General features: G+C 41.5%; 1 protein-coding gene across 3 annotated transcripts in view; it reads left to right on the plus strand.

Moving 5' to 3' along the window:
• Positions 1-13,134, plus strand: part of usp15 (ubiquitin specific peptidase 15) — a 40,697-nt gene that overhangs the window by 24,356 nt on the left and 3,207 nt on the right. For 2 of the 3 annotated variants that reach the window (XM_030720039.1, XM_030720041.1), the window contains 13 exons: positions 1,709-1,798; positions 5,873-6,020; positions 6,303-6,476; positions 8,338-8,496; positions 8,609-8,833; positions 8,949-9,032; positions 9,710-9,804; positions 10,050-10,238; positions 10,371-10,489; positions 10,642-10,923; positions 11,130-11,200; positions 12,460-12,575; positions 12,680-12,829. In XM_030720039.1, the coding sequence (XP_030575899.1) occupies positions 1,709-1,798; positions 5,873-6,020; positions 6,303-6,476; positions 8,338-8,496; positions 8,609-8,833; positions 8,949-9,032; positions 9,710-9,804; positions 10,050-10,238; positions 10,371-10,489; positions 10,642-10,923; positions 11,130-11,200; positions 12,460-12,575; positions 12,680-12,829 (1,902 nt within the window). The remainder of the gene's footprint in view (positions 1-1,708; positions 1,799-5,872; positions 6,021-6,302; positions 6,477-8,337; positions 8,497-8,608; positions 8,834-8,948; positions 9,033-9,709; positions 9,805-10,049; positions 10,239-10,370; positions 10,490-10,641; positions 10,924-11,129; positions 11,201-12,459; positions 12,576-12,679; positions 12,830-13,134) is intronic. The other variant, XM_030720040.1, reaches the window with a different exon arrangement.

Genomic DNA, 13,134 nt, shown 5'->3' on the forward strand with positions numbered 1-13,134 from the left:
AAAAGTCTCTTGGAGCCATACTGGAAACCCTACAGGAAGTCCAGCATCTTCAATTGAAAGTGTCAATTTTTGTCAATTTTTGCCATTTTCAGGCCTGCTATTTGAATGAACTCCTCCTAGGGAATTTCAGCCAGTGAGACCAAATTGTCTCCAGATCATCTAGACAAACAGCCCATCAAATATTGTGGAAATCTTGACAAAATATTAAACGGTGTTGTCACACCAGGCCATTGAAGTTGGCTTTCATTTTTCTCAATGGCGACCAAAATTGTTTGGGCACGTGTTCGTACATGCTTTGCCCGATCTGCCTGAAAATGTAATCACTCATGTACACAGCCACTCTGAACCCATAACTGTGGATTCAAGGCTATACGTAGCTGCAAGAGCGCCCCCTACAGAAGCAAATGAAATTTTGTATAGCATCCACAAACTTAGTTTCTCGGAAATGTATGAAAATGTGTTTCAACATTCTTGACATCATCCTGATCAAAACAGTCTATCAGACCCATGCCCTATTTTGCATGCTGGAGCCGTGACCCCACCCCCAAATATTCCATTGCGTCTATGCCGAGAGCAAAAGATATCTTTTCCTATAAAAGAATTCAACTTTCTACAGACCTTCTGTACACCATCACGATCACAAGACCTCCGAGTGCGGCACGGGTCGACGAGCGCCACCGGTCGACGCGCAGGGAGTGCGAGGGCCCGATATCACCGCTTGCGGTTTTAATGTTCTAATTGTTATTTTAAACTAGAAAATTATCTGGAAAATGATCTTGTCTCCAATTTGAATTGTCATGACCGTATAACTTTTGCTAAATTTCGATGTGGAAATCATCTTCTTGCTATCACTGAAGGTCATCTTTCAAATAATATAGCCCAGGCCAAATGTAATCTTTGTAATATGAGTGCTATTGCTGATTAATTTCATTATGTACTTGTTTGTCCATTCTTTAAAATTCAACATGAAACGTATCTGAAACATTTTCATTGCTCAAATGTATTTAAGTTTACTGAATTATTCCAAACATAGAATGAATCAATATTGTCTGATTTGATTTAAATTAATAATTAAAATAATTTTATGTTATTTCAAATAATTTTCTGTAAATTTCCTGGACCAAATGTGTAATTCCCTTCATATATTCCAATTTTTAGTTGAGTTCTTTTTTCAGATCTTTTTTAATGTATTTTTTTGTATACGTTCTATTATGTTAATATCTGATTATCAAGCAGTGTTAAATTTATCAATTTTAATTGTACTCTCATACTCCAAAAGGGGTCGTTTTAGAGTTAATAAAATTGATTGATTGATTGATTTGAGTGTATTATTGAATGGTCGATGACTTGTATGTAGTCACTTTGAAGGAAAACAGTAATGTGATGAGACACTGCATCAGATTTCCTTCCCTGGGGATCTCCCCCATCAGTCTTGCCATTGTTTCCACTCTGGAAAAACTGCAGAATTAAATGTGTAAGAGTTTTAAAGTTTCCCTGCTGTGTCACTGCAGCACTGCATCATCGTCAGAGATTTCCTCCCTTTGTGACTCTGCCTCAGTTTCCCTCTTTTGCTTGACCTTTTGTTGCTGACATATCACTTAATTTATTTTGTTTCATCTCTGTTTAATTTGATCGACACTCACACAGCTTTCTGGAACAGCTCCTTATTTTCTACTCTAATTCATGATCTATTCTTTATCTTTTGAAGGTCATCTGGTGCTTCCAATCTCTCTGCTTTGCCAAAGATCTCGCCTTCATCTCTCACAAACAATCATAACAGCAGCTTCAACAGCAGGAAGTAAGGCATAGTTGTGGGTTGAATAGCGGAGGGGTGGGTTTGGATGCCAACAGCCAGAGATGGAGCCTGATATGTAGCCTGGAGTTCAGCACAGAACTTCACGCTGAACTGGCCAGAATGTCAGGATGAATTGGCCTAAAAATTTGTAGCTGGTTACCAAAAATAGTTTCTTGTGACTTAAGTATGTACACTTTTTCTCAGCTCATTAGCATTTCTGTTTAGACCCATTCTACAATTCCATTACTGAAGCTGATTGTAGCTATGAAATTCATCTGACTCTGCTTTGTACAGGTCTGTCTCTGGTTGTGATTTGGGTGTTCAAAATCTCCTGATGATCAATTTTCATCTGTAAGAGCTGATAGAAGGGAGGGGGAAGGGCGCTTGCGTGGGATTGATCTCTTAGAATTTCTTCAGTGACAGTAGTCTCTAAAAAAAATAAAGGTCCACTGGGGCTTCTGGGTGCCTTACTCTGCTTTTCATTATGTTAGTCAATTTGAACATCTGGTTTTCAAATGATGACAGCTTTGGCTAGCTGTGGTTGCATGATGTGGGCTAATGCGATGTTTTTTTTTCATCTAATAATCTGCCACAAGATTTTATAGCGCAATGAATTAAACATTAACATTAAAAGCATAGATTGTAAGTGATGTTTGGAAGGCTCAAGTCCAACATTGACTTTGCATAAAGTCTTTGCTTCTGCATATTATTTGAATTTTAAAACTAGAGTATATTTAAATATGTGCAACACAACACCATACAGCCAGTCATATTCAAGTGCGTACTCCCAGTAGATTAACTGGTCAAGTGAGTGGATAATTGTCCTGTTTTTGTTGCGTGAGTTGAAAGAACAACCACCATGATAAGTTAGAGTCGTAGGAATACAAACCTTCTCAGTGATAAAGTTTAACAAATCCTGTTATGCAGCCTAGATATCCTGGATCTAGTCTCAGATGTCTTACTAGTACCTGCAGCCTCTTTGCTGCTTTAATATAGTCCTGAGAAGCGTCTGAATATGGCCCTTTTTTAATTAAAACTGTGCTCATAGCCACAAACTTCAAAAACTTGGCACAACTGACATGACTGCTCACGTTGCCATTTTCATTTCCTGAAGCATGTTCAGCAGTTGCCTTAAATTGCCTGACTTATCAGACAATTTAACTTGCTTTTTCACAACTTTGGACCTTCCTTTCCACATAAAACAAGTCAACTCACAGTGCCATTGTAGCTAACCTGCTAGATGGCACCAGAAATACTATTATGTTAAGCTAATTATGCTACATCCACCAGGTCCACCAGGTACTATCAATGCTATAGCTTCATTTGAGTTGGCAGGCTCACCTTTATCAACAGGCCTAGACCCAAAATATGGCCAGACTGTTTACTAGTTCCACTTTGCTGCTGCAGTAGCAGTGCAACACGCAGTGGCCATGTTTCACTGCTCACTGAGCTCAGTTGAATATGCCACCATTATATACTGCCCTCTTAAGGTTTTTTTGTGCAGTGCACTACAGTATATGGCCTCAGTTTGACAGAAAGCAGAGTCTGTGTTTTTGGCAGTATTGAGCAAAAAAAAAAAAAAAAAGGTTAATAAGTGAATGCATTGTTCTGCAAAAAGAAAATCAGTTTATGCCCAGTCATGCAGCTCTACTGCTAGCCTACTTGTTCAGAATATTAAACTCTTGCCTAAATCTGTTGTTTGTTTGTTAACTGGGACCCAGAGGCTCTGTCAGCCATGTGCTAAAGATGCACCGCTCATCTGTGGGTGGAGCGTTCTACCTTTTGCTGCCCAGTGGACTTCACTGTTCCCTCCCTCCACGTAATGCGTGTGATTTACTGCATGCTGGAGTTTGTGTGTGCGTGCGCGTGGTAGATAATAGACACTGTGCAGCACACTCCTGAATACTGTTGAAATGCAGAAATGGTAGCCACAGGCATGGCCACCTTAAAAATCAATACAGACAAAGAAGGAAGGCGTTAAAGTGAAATGCGCCTTTCTTTGCACTCTTAAAAGTTGTACAATAAAATACTTTCTCAGACAACATTTTTCACCTCATACCTCTGACTTGTACTTGAAGTATATTTGCACATTTTCATTGTCACATAGGCGTGGCATCTTTTTCTGCACAGTTGATGGATTGTAGAATGCACAGTGGGTGACTTGGGGAAATTGGATCTTTACTCCCAGCAGCTTTCCTGTCCCCGATTCACTGTAGTGCCAGTGCTGTCGTTTGCTCTGAATTATGCATGGGGATTCTTTTTTTTTTTTTTCTTTCTCATATGAAATGTTCCCACATTACATAACCCTTGTCTCTTTGATTCTGCGGTTTTGGCCTGGTCGGTTTAGCCTCAGCAAGCGATGCTCTGCAACAGCATTAAGTGTCACTGTCTTATGAGGTGGCGTCCCCTGATTTTGGCAGCCAGTCTCTGTTCCTCACACACTTTCTCTCTCTCTTACTGCCGCTCTGTGTCTTCTGATCCCTTTACCTCTCTTCTCCTCGGAGCTCATTGCGTTGCACACGTCCTGCAGTCTGAGTGACCTTCAGAATACATTTCATCCGTTCCCACTGCTCACCACCTGCCTGTACACACATACTGCCCCTGGTGATAAAAACCAACCCTTTCTCTGGGTTGGAGGTTATTTATATAGAGCATCCCCTTTCAAACCTCTCGTGGAGAAAGCAATGACATATTAAAGAGGATAGAAGGGTGTGTCTAAGTGTGATTTACTTAGTCCAGAGTGTCAGAGGTTGCATTTTACCAGCAAGTGGGGAAAAATAAGAGCAGGAATTTGTGTGCTAGTGTGTCGAGTAGAGGGAGAACAAAATGATATATGCATGCTAGTGTGAGAAAATAGGATAAATTATGTGCTGGCATGATTGTGTGTGTGTATGTTAGTATATCTCTACTCTCTCTAAAAGTGAGTTGGTCCTGTGAATACTGCAGCCTCAGCTGGATGCAGTAGATCAGCTGCTCCCTCCATCCCAGTCTCATTTCTCTTCTGTCAGCCTCCCCCCCTTGTACTGTCCGCCCCTCCCCCCATTCTCTTTGCTTCTCCCGCCCTTCCTCTTTCTCTCTCTGTGCACCTCTAGCTTCAGCAGCAGTAGTCTTGAGCATCCTTGCTGCTGCTGCTGCTGCTGCTGCTGCTGTTGCTGCTGCTGCTGCTATAAATATCTGCTGGTAGCCGTAGAGCAGCAGAGAGCAGCAGGCAGGCCAGAGGGAGGAGCAGGGGACAGGACAGCACAGGACGGGGGGAAACGACTTGAGACAGAGGATAACAAGATGACAGGCAATCGAGCCCGAAAAAGAAGGGGAGAAAAGGGGAGTTGCCTAGTTAACTCTAAGACAGACCAGAGTGTGTGCTTTTGCGTGTATGAATTCCACAGTTTAATGGTTGGCCTGTGCTGGACTTAGAATCAAATTCAGGCCTAAACTTCACTTGGACTCTATTCAAACTGCTACTGGAGCTGCATTGGGTTGACCTGAGTTAACACTAAGACTCAACAGTGGATGCTGGAGCCGGACCTTCATTCCTGATCTCAAAAAACCCCAACTTTTCATGCAAGGGACCCAAACCAAACACCATCAGAGCTGCTGTCTGTCTGGTTTTGTGCGGACATGCAGGCCAACAAGGGCCGGGGTGGGGCTGAGATGTCATGCTCCTGTGTTGCTGGTGGTGCCTGAGGCCTGAGGCGGTGGAGCTGGATGGCAGGAGGGTGGATCATCGCGTGTTGAACTGCGAGGCAGCTACCTCCACCGCCATCGCAGCAGTTTCCCTTGACCAGTGGGAGTCAGAAACGGCCAACACTGCTTTACCGGGCTCCCAGAGGTCTGCTGATTGCTGCAGCTGAGCAGGCCTTACTGATTGTCTAGGAAGCAGTAGAGAGAGGGGAAAGAAAACAGTGAAGCTGTATGCCTTCTAGCCTTTGTAAAGTTTTGTTGTTAAAAACTTTAATTTGATTTAAAAACAGTATAGATGGTTATCTGTCAGCATTAGATTTATATGTGCAACAGTGTTCATGACTTTGCACAAATAGCCCTGTGTAATCTGTCCATATTTGTATGTTTATTGTACAGTGTGAAGAATTCAACCTATAGTCTGACATCCTACCACCCATACAGCAACAGCTATGACTACTCAGACCAGAGCAGGCAGAGTGAGCGCTCAGGCTTATGTGGACTCTCAAACCTGGGCAACACCTGTTTCATGAACTCTGCTGTGCAGGTAATACTTTCATAGGGTCTTTCCATATAATCTGGAAAAGCATGGAATGTTGTGCTAAATAGTACTCAAATCTTTATCCGTAATACTAGAGCGAGAACGCTAAAAGTAGTTCTAATATATGTATGCAATTGAGCATTGAAGCTATTCTGGAGACTGGTGGTATCCTAACCCCATACACATTGTCTATTGATTCCCAAACCATATGTGTACAAATTAAGGCAGGAATGGCACAGAAGCCTGAAATGCTTTTGATGATTTTTCTCTCCTGTTTTTGCACTTTAGTGTTTAAGCAATATCCCGCCACTGACGGAATACTTCCTCAAAGACAAGTACACAGATGAGCTGAATGAGGACAATCCACTGGGCATGAAGGGGGAGATTGCCAGAGCCTACGCAGAGCTTATTAAACAGCTGTGGTCAGGCAAATACAGCTACGTCACCCCGAGGCCTTTCAAGGTAATTAGTTGGGGAAAAATATATTGAAGGTTAAACAGTCTTGTGTGAAGGAACCTTCGTGTTTTAATCTTCATATCTTAAAAATGAACAGTTTTTGATGGATGAAGGTTTGCATCAATCAGTGGGAGCTTAAAGTTTCATGATTTAAGTCTCTAGAAATGAAATACATGAACAGACTCTGTTTTGTTGGTTGGCTCTGACAGGCCCGTGTGAGGTCAATGGGAAATTAGGATTCAAACGTAAATAAATATACATCATGCAGTTTGTCCAATTTCAGCCACCAAACGCTCCCCATCAGAGTGTTGGTCAAGGCCACAAAGCAGGTCTTCACTGCTCCATTCCTGGATGGATGAAGCTTAGTAAATTGTCCTCCTTCATTCTGTATCTTCGGACATCTTTTGGGGCTAGTAAGCTCTCTCATAAATGTCGGTTTAAGTATGTAAATCTAAAAAAAATCAGTCACCTTTACTTTGAAGGTTTTTTTATTTTTGCAATTTTGTGAGTTCCCACAAAATTGCCAAATAAAAAACAGTAAGCTGTTATCAGCGTGCTTGGTGGTCTCTGCTGTTTTAATATGCTCAGAGGAAAAAAAGCGTTTCCTGGAAGTCTGGAGCTTCAGTTGAAAAATAAAGCAGAAATTTTTTTTACTTTTTCCTCCTTGGCTCTGGACAAGAGCTGCAATACGGCAGAGTTACTCATTTTTGTAGAGTTTGTGATTATGGAGCTGGCTGTAAGGCACTCAATGAAAGGGACTATGACAGGGAGTGATTGCTCATGGAAGTAACTGCATGCTTGGATAGGCTGGAGGTGAAATGGGACAAACTAGTAGGTATTATGACTGATGGCTATCCGAAAAATGTTGGAATTTTGAAGCAGATGCAAGATAAAGTGATTTGAAATGGGTATTTTTGCATTGTTTTATACACCAGGAAGTGTTGTGTAGTCAGTGCTAAAAATTAACCATGTCCTTGATGATTAAATAAAATGGTTAACATCAGGGCAAGAGTACTACTGGCAGAGGACTCTAAGTCAGTCTGACTGAGAGAGGAATAAAATCCAGCAAAGAGAACTTTCCACATGTATGGAGACACACTCAGAAGATGTTGGTTCTCTTGTTTAGTTGTTTCTCTGCGTTCATATGTGAACATTCTCAGTGAAGTTTAACAAATCCATTTACAGATCCTCTCTCAGTGACGATCACCTGTCCGCTCTCCTTCACATTTCCACCTCAGACACTGAACCAAACTTTAATGCACTTGTTCAAACCCAAAACAGACTTGATATCTGACTGAACAAGAAAAAAGCTGGAAAACTGCAGATGAAGTTATTAAACTTCAAGTAAAACAGCAACAGTCTTTGAAATTTTGCAAAAACATGCACATTTTGTTCACAGTTGTTGGGAATGTTAATTAAATAATGATAACATGTCGGTGTCTTTACTATGCCTATTCTATATTTTCATTGCCTAATTGTAATTGTCTACTCTTGCCGGTAGCAATTTTATAAAGAGAAAATTAATATGGAGCAGAACTGAGCTCAGCTTATTGGTGTGGACCTGCACTCTGTTCACCGCCACCTCAGAGCTGCAGAGAGACATGTAATGAACCTCTTATTGGTGTGGACCTCCACAACAGTCCCAGTTTCCCATGGGAAATTAATTGCCCCCCCCTGAGCATGACCACGTAAAGATTTTAATAAACTATTTAAGATGGGCTACAGAATAAAGTGCATGAACGTGAAAGAGACATTTAATTTTATGGTTATGCAATGTGATGTATTATGATGAGACCTTCTTGATTTTTGCTTCGCTACCCATGTCTTTTTATTCTTTTTAATATATAAATATGTAACTATCATCCAGACCCAGGTGGGCCGCTTCGCCCCGCAGTTCTCGGGCTACCAGCAGCAGGACTCTCATGAACTTCTGGCTTTCCTCTTGGATGGCCTACACGAGGACTTAAACCGCATCAGGAAGAAGCCCTACATTCAGCTCAAGGATGCTAATGGTCGGCCTGATAAGGTGAGACCAGCAGCTGATGAGTAGATGGATTATTTATTTATTTATTTTTATTTATTTAGCTGTCTAGTTGGTTTTAGAGTCCTGTAATGTCTAGTTTTTGTTTTTACACCAGGTTGTAGCAGAGGAGGCGTGGGAGAACCACATTAAAAGAAATGACTCCATTATTGTGGACATTTTTCACGGTCTATTCAAGTCGACTTTGGTGTGTCCTGTGTGCTCTAAGGTCTCTGTGACCTTTGATCCTTTCTGCTACTTGACCTTGCCACTACCTATGAAGAAGGAACGGACACTTGAAGTTTATTTAGTCAGACTCGATCCTTTGGCCAAACCCACACAGGTAATAAGTGGAGTGTGGGAAAACATTTAACTGCTATAAGCAGTGTTGTGATATTTCATGTGAGGACAGCAGACAATAATCATGTGGGTGTTGTTTTTTTTTTTCTCCACCCCAGTACAAACTAACTGTGCCAAAAGTGGGCTACATTTCTGACCTGTGTACATCCCTGTCCAGCCTGTCTGGGGTGCCTGCTGAGAAGGTATAAGATTCAGCACTGATCTGTGCAGGACTCCTGCCTCTCTTATCTCTCATCACGTTATAGCTCAGATTATAGCAAGTATTAAAAAGTAGATGCCAGTACTTTGAATAGTTTCTATCATCTGCGCTATAGAAGCTAGTGGGGGAAATGTTGCATATTTTTCTGACAAAGGGAGAGATGAGGAGCAGGACGTATCGGATAAATCGAGACCAGGGAACTGGAATTTAATATGTATCCATCTGATATGCTGTTATTCTTTATGTTACACAGTTACACAGACAAAATCTGTGATCAGTGTGGTCATTTACTTTCTTGTAATGCTGTTTTAGAGCCTTCATTTTTTTTTTCCTACATCGCTTTTCTGCATTTGGTTGCTCAAGGTCACAAATTGAGAAGAAACATGGGGAATATTTCCCTTTAATGAATCAAAATCACATTGCATCTCCTCCATATAGGTTTAATTAAGCCTATATGAGGAATCAGTGCATCCTGATAACAGTTAGTTGTAAGGCCACTTTCAAACACAGTTCAAAGAAGTTTTTCTCCTGCATTGAAGTTATATTGTCTTTTATCTCAAGCTTGCCATATGAATCTACTAAATAGCTTTTTGAGATGCGTTGGTAGATTAATTTAATTGCCCGTCATAATTAGGATTCTCTCCTTCTCTTATCCTTCAGATGATTGTAACTGACATCTACAACCACCGTTTCCACCGGATCTTCGCCACCAACGAAAACCTCAGCAGTATTATGGAGAGAGATGATATCTATGTGTGAGTGTCAAATATGAGCGGCTGACAGACAAGCTGTTATATTTATGTAGATTGCAGGCAACACTTAGTCTGTTGGTGTATTTTTCAATAATGTAGCATTCACTGTGGCTCAGAATGCTTTTACTGATCTCTGATTTTTAAATCAATTTTTCCACCAAGGACATTCAGTTTGACTTTTCGTTGGTTTGCTCACATCTTGCTTAACCAGCATGACTTAAAAGGGTTCATTACATGTCTCTCTGCAGCTTTGAGGTGGCGGTGAACAGAGTGGAGGACACAGACCACGTAGTGATCCCAGTGCACTTGAGGGAGAAGTACAAACAGTCGGGATATAACCACACGAGCACGCCGCTGTTTGGACAGCCCTTCCTCATTGCTGTCCCCAGAACTCTCAGTGAAGACAAACTCTACAACATGCTGCTCCTGCGCCTCTGGTAAGTCAGCATAAATCTGCCAAATCTACAAGCTCTTTTTTTTTTTTTTGCTGGTAATCAATCCCGTGTCATTAAAAATAGGAGAAAAAAAAAAAAAAGGTGCTGTAAATAAAAGTGATTTTCTGTTTGCAGTCGGTTTGTGCGACATTCTGCAGAGGAAGATGAGGACGACTGTGAAGAGACACCACCGTCCAAACAACACACTGTTAATGGTAATGCCACTAATGGACTGTTGGAGGAGGGGTCACCGAGTAAGTGCACCGCCACACTATTCTTGTGAAGTTCTGACCTTTCAAAATGCCTTTTTCTTTTTTTTCTTTTTGTGTATGTGCTGTTTAGCATTTATTTCCTGTCATGTTACTCAGAGACCTGTTCTTCTAAAAGCTCTACCGTCCTCTTTTAGGTGAGATGGAGACCGATGAGCAGGATGACGAGTCCAGCCAGGATCAGGAGCTGCCCTCTGAAAATGACAACAGCCAGTCGGAGGATTCTGTCGGCGGGGACAATGAACTTGAGAACGGCGTGGTCGGTCCACAGAATTCCACCAAAGGCCAGCAGACGTCCGGGCACAACAGAAAGAGACTTTTTACATTCCAGTTCAATAACATGGGAAAAACGGACTTCTCGCTCATCAAGGAGGACACCAGGCAGATCCGCTTTGACGAGGGACACCTCCGACTTAGTGGTAGGAAGTGGGCAGAAACGGGAATTCACTAATTGTTTTGTATTCAACTTCACTGTTTTTGTTCTAGCATCATTGAAATGACAAATGGATAAGTTATTTTTCTTGGATCATGTAGTTACGCCATTTTGATTGTGACAAAATGACTGTAAATGGGTGGGCATCAAATTACAGCAAATACAATATATTTACGTTTTGTCCTTTTACAGACCGCTCTTATCTCTCCTTGGACTGGGAACCAGAAATCAAGAAGAAATACTTTGATGAGACTGTTGTTGAGGTAAAACTATTACCAGAAGTTACAATATTGTCCAATATAGACGTCTGTTTTCACAGTGTAACTGCTGTCGTGCAACTCAATCATGTTTTTAGCAAGCACACTGAGCAGTGTAGAACAAAATCATGTGATATCTGGCACAAAGAGCAGCGGGGAGTCTGACAAACTCAGCTGTCTTGTAATCTGCTCTTATTACTATAGAAATTAAAGTAACTTTTCTACTTGTTACTGTTAATAAATTAATCTGGAAACCTACTCACCAATGTTTTGGGGCTTCCAGTGTAGCTGGTGAACATCCGGGCCAAACCTTCCTCCTCTCTTTAATGCAGATTGCATTTGGGTACGTTCAGTCTCTCTCGTCCTGTTCACACATAATTTACCTGCATCCACCCAAACTCTCCTCACGTTATTAGCTCGGCTGTTAGAAAGAAAAAGTCGAGATGTTGTTATAGCTGCAATGGTGGCGTCTGTTCCACTTTCACGTTGGCCAGAACTTGAGTTCGAATCTCGGCGACCTTGACCTAAAGCTAAAGGTCAGAGGGCAAGTTATCTGAAAATCTTGTGAAAGAAGTGACTCCACATTATCTCACCCAGGATGTTCAAATTCACATCATAGATGCAAACTGTTCAAACTAGACCCATCAGACCTACACACTTGTTCACTGGCTTTACTATAACTGCACTTTGACCCCCCCCCGTTATTAATCTAAAACAGCCGAGCGTTGGCACACGCGTAGCAGTGCTCTTGTTGATAGAACCTGGACTACAAAAAGAAACCAGAAGGTTTTCAGTGAGTCTGATTATTCATATGCAAATAAGCTGTTTATAGAGGATGCTACTAGTAATGGTAGTATAAAAGATGCTTCACCAGTCAGTGATGCCACTTCCATGTAAGTGTTCAAACGTGATTAATCTGTTATGGCACAGTTTGCACAGCTTTTGACTGCCTAGCTTATAGTTCGTCTCTAGTTGCCCCACATGTTCTGTGTGCTGCAGCCATGAACCTACAGCTTTCTAAGTTCAAATAATTTCTTTTTATTTTTGCTGTAATTGTAATTGTATACAGTTTGTGATCATTCAAAAAATAGTCTCTAATAGATAATAGTCTCAAATAGTGCTTATAGCAGTTTAATTTATAATTAAACTGTCCCTTGTCAAAGTTAAGCGTTCTCTTTTGTGACATATTTTATTCCATCATTTCAGGCAACAAATTTAGAAGTGTTTTCTCTAACAACTATATTTTATTGTGTCTGTGGGAGCAGGACTTTGAGAAGCATGAGAGCATGGAGTACAAACCTCAGAAAAAGGCTTTCTTCAAGCTGAAGGACTGCATCGAACTGTTCACCACAAAGGAGAAACTGGGAGCAGAGGACCCTTGGTGAGAAGCAGTGTAAACAAATAAAAACATTTTTTAAATTATTATTATTATTTTTTTTTTTTGTGGCCGGTTACGTTACCTAAACGCTGGGTCTCTTCTCTCAGGTACTGTCCAAACTGTAAGCAGCACCAACAGGCCACAAAGAAGCTGGACCTGTGGTCTCTGCCACCGGTGCTGGTGGTCCATCTCAAACGCTTCTCCTACAGTCGCTACATGAGGGATAAACTTGACTCACTTGTTGACTTCCCGCTCAGGTACACACACACACACACACACACACACACACACACATACACAGTGTATCCATTGTATGTTTTTTGGCCACAATGGCGTTATTAACAGTGGAGAGTGACAGGAAATTGGGAGGAGAGATACGGGGGAAGACACGCGGGAAATAGCAACAGGCCAGGACTTGAACCTGCGCCATATGTACGTGGTCGCCTGCTCAACCTCTGAGCCACCCTGGCGCCCTCATTGTATATTGTTTATACTCTTTCAACACCCACAATGTGTATATGCACGCTCACAATATACACTTACTGAGTTAGTGACTTTGCTC

This window comes from Archocentrus centrarchus, chromosome 23 (genome assembly GCF_007364275.1).
Source record: "Archocentrus centrarchus isolate MPI-CPG fArcCen1 chromosome 23, fArcCen1, whole genome shotgun sequence".
Classification (NCBI taxonomy): domain Eukaryota; kingdom Metazoa; phylum Chordata; class Actinopteri; order Cichliformes; family Cichlidae; genus Archocentrus; species Archocentrus centrarchus.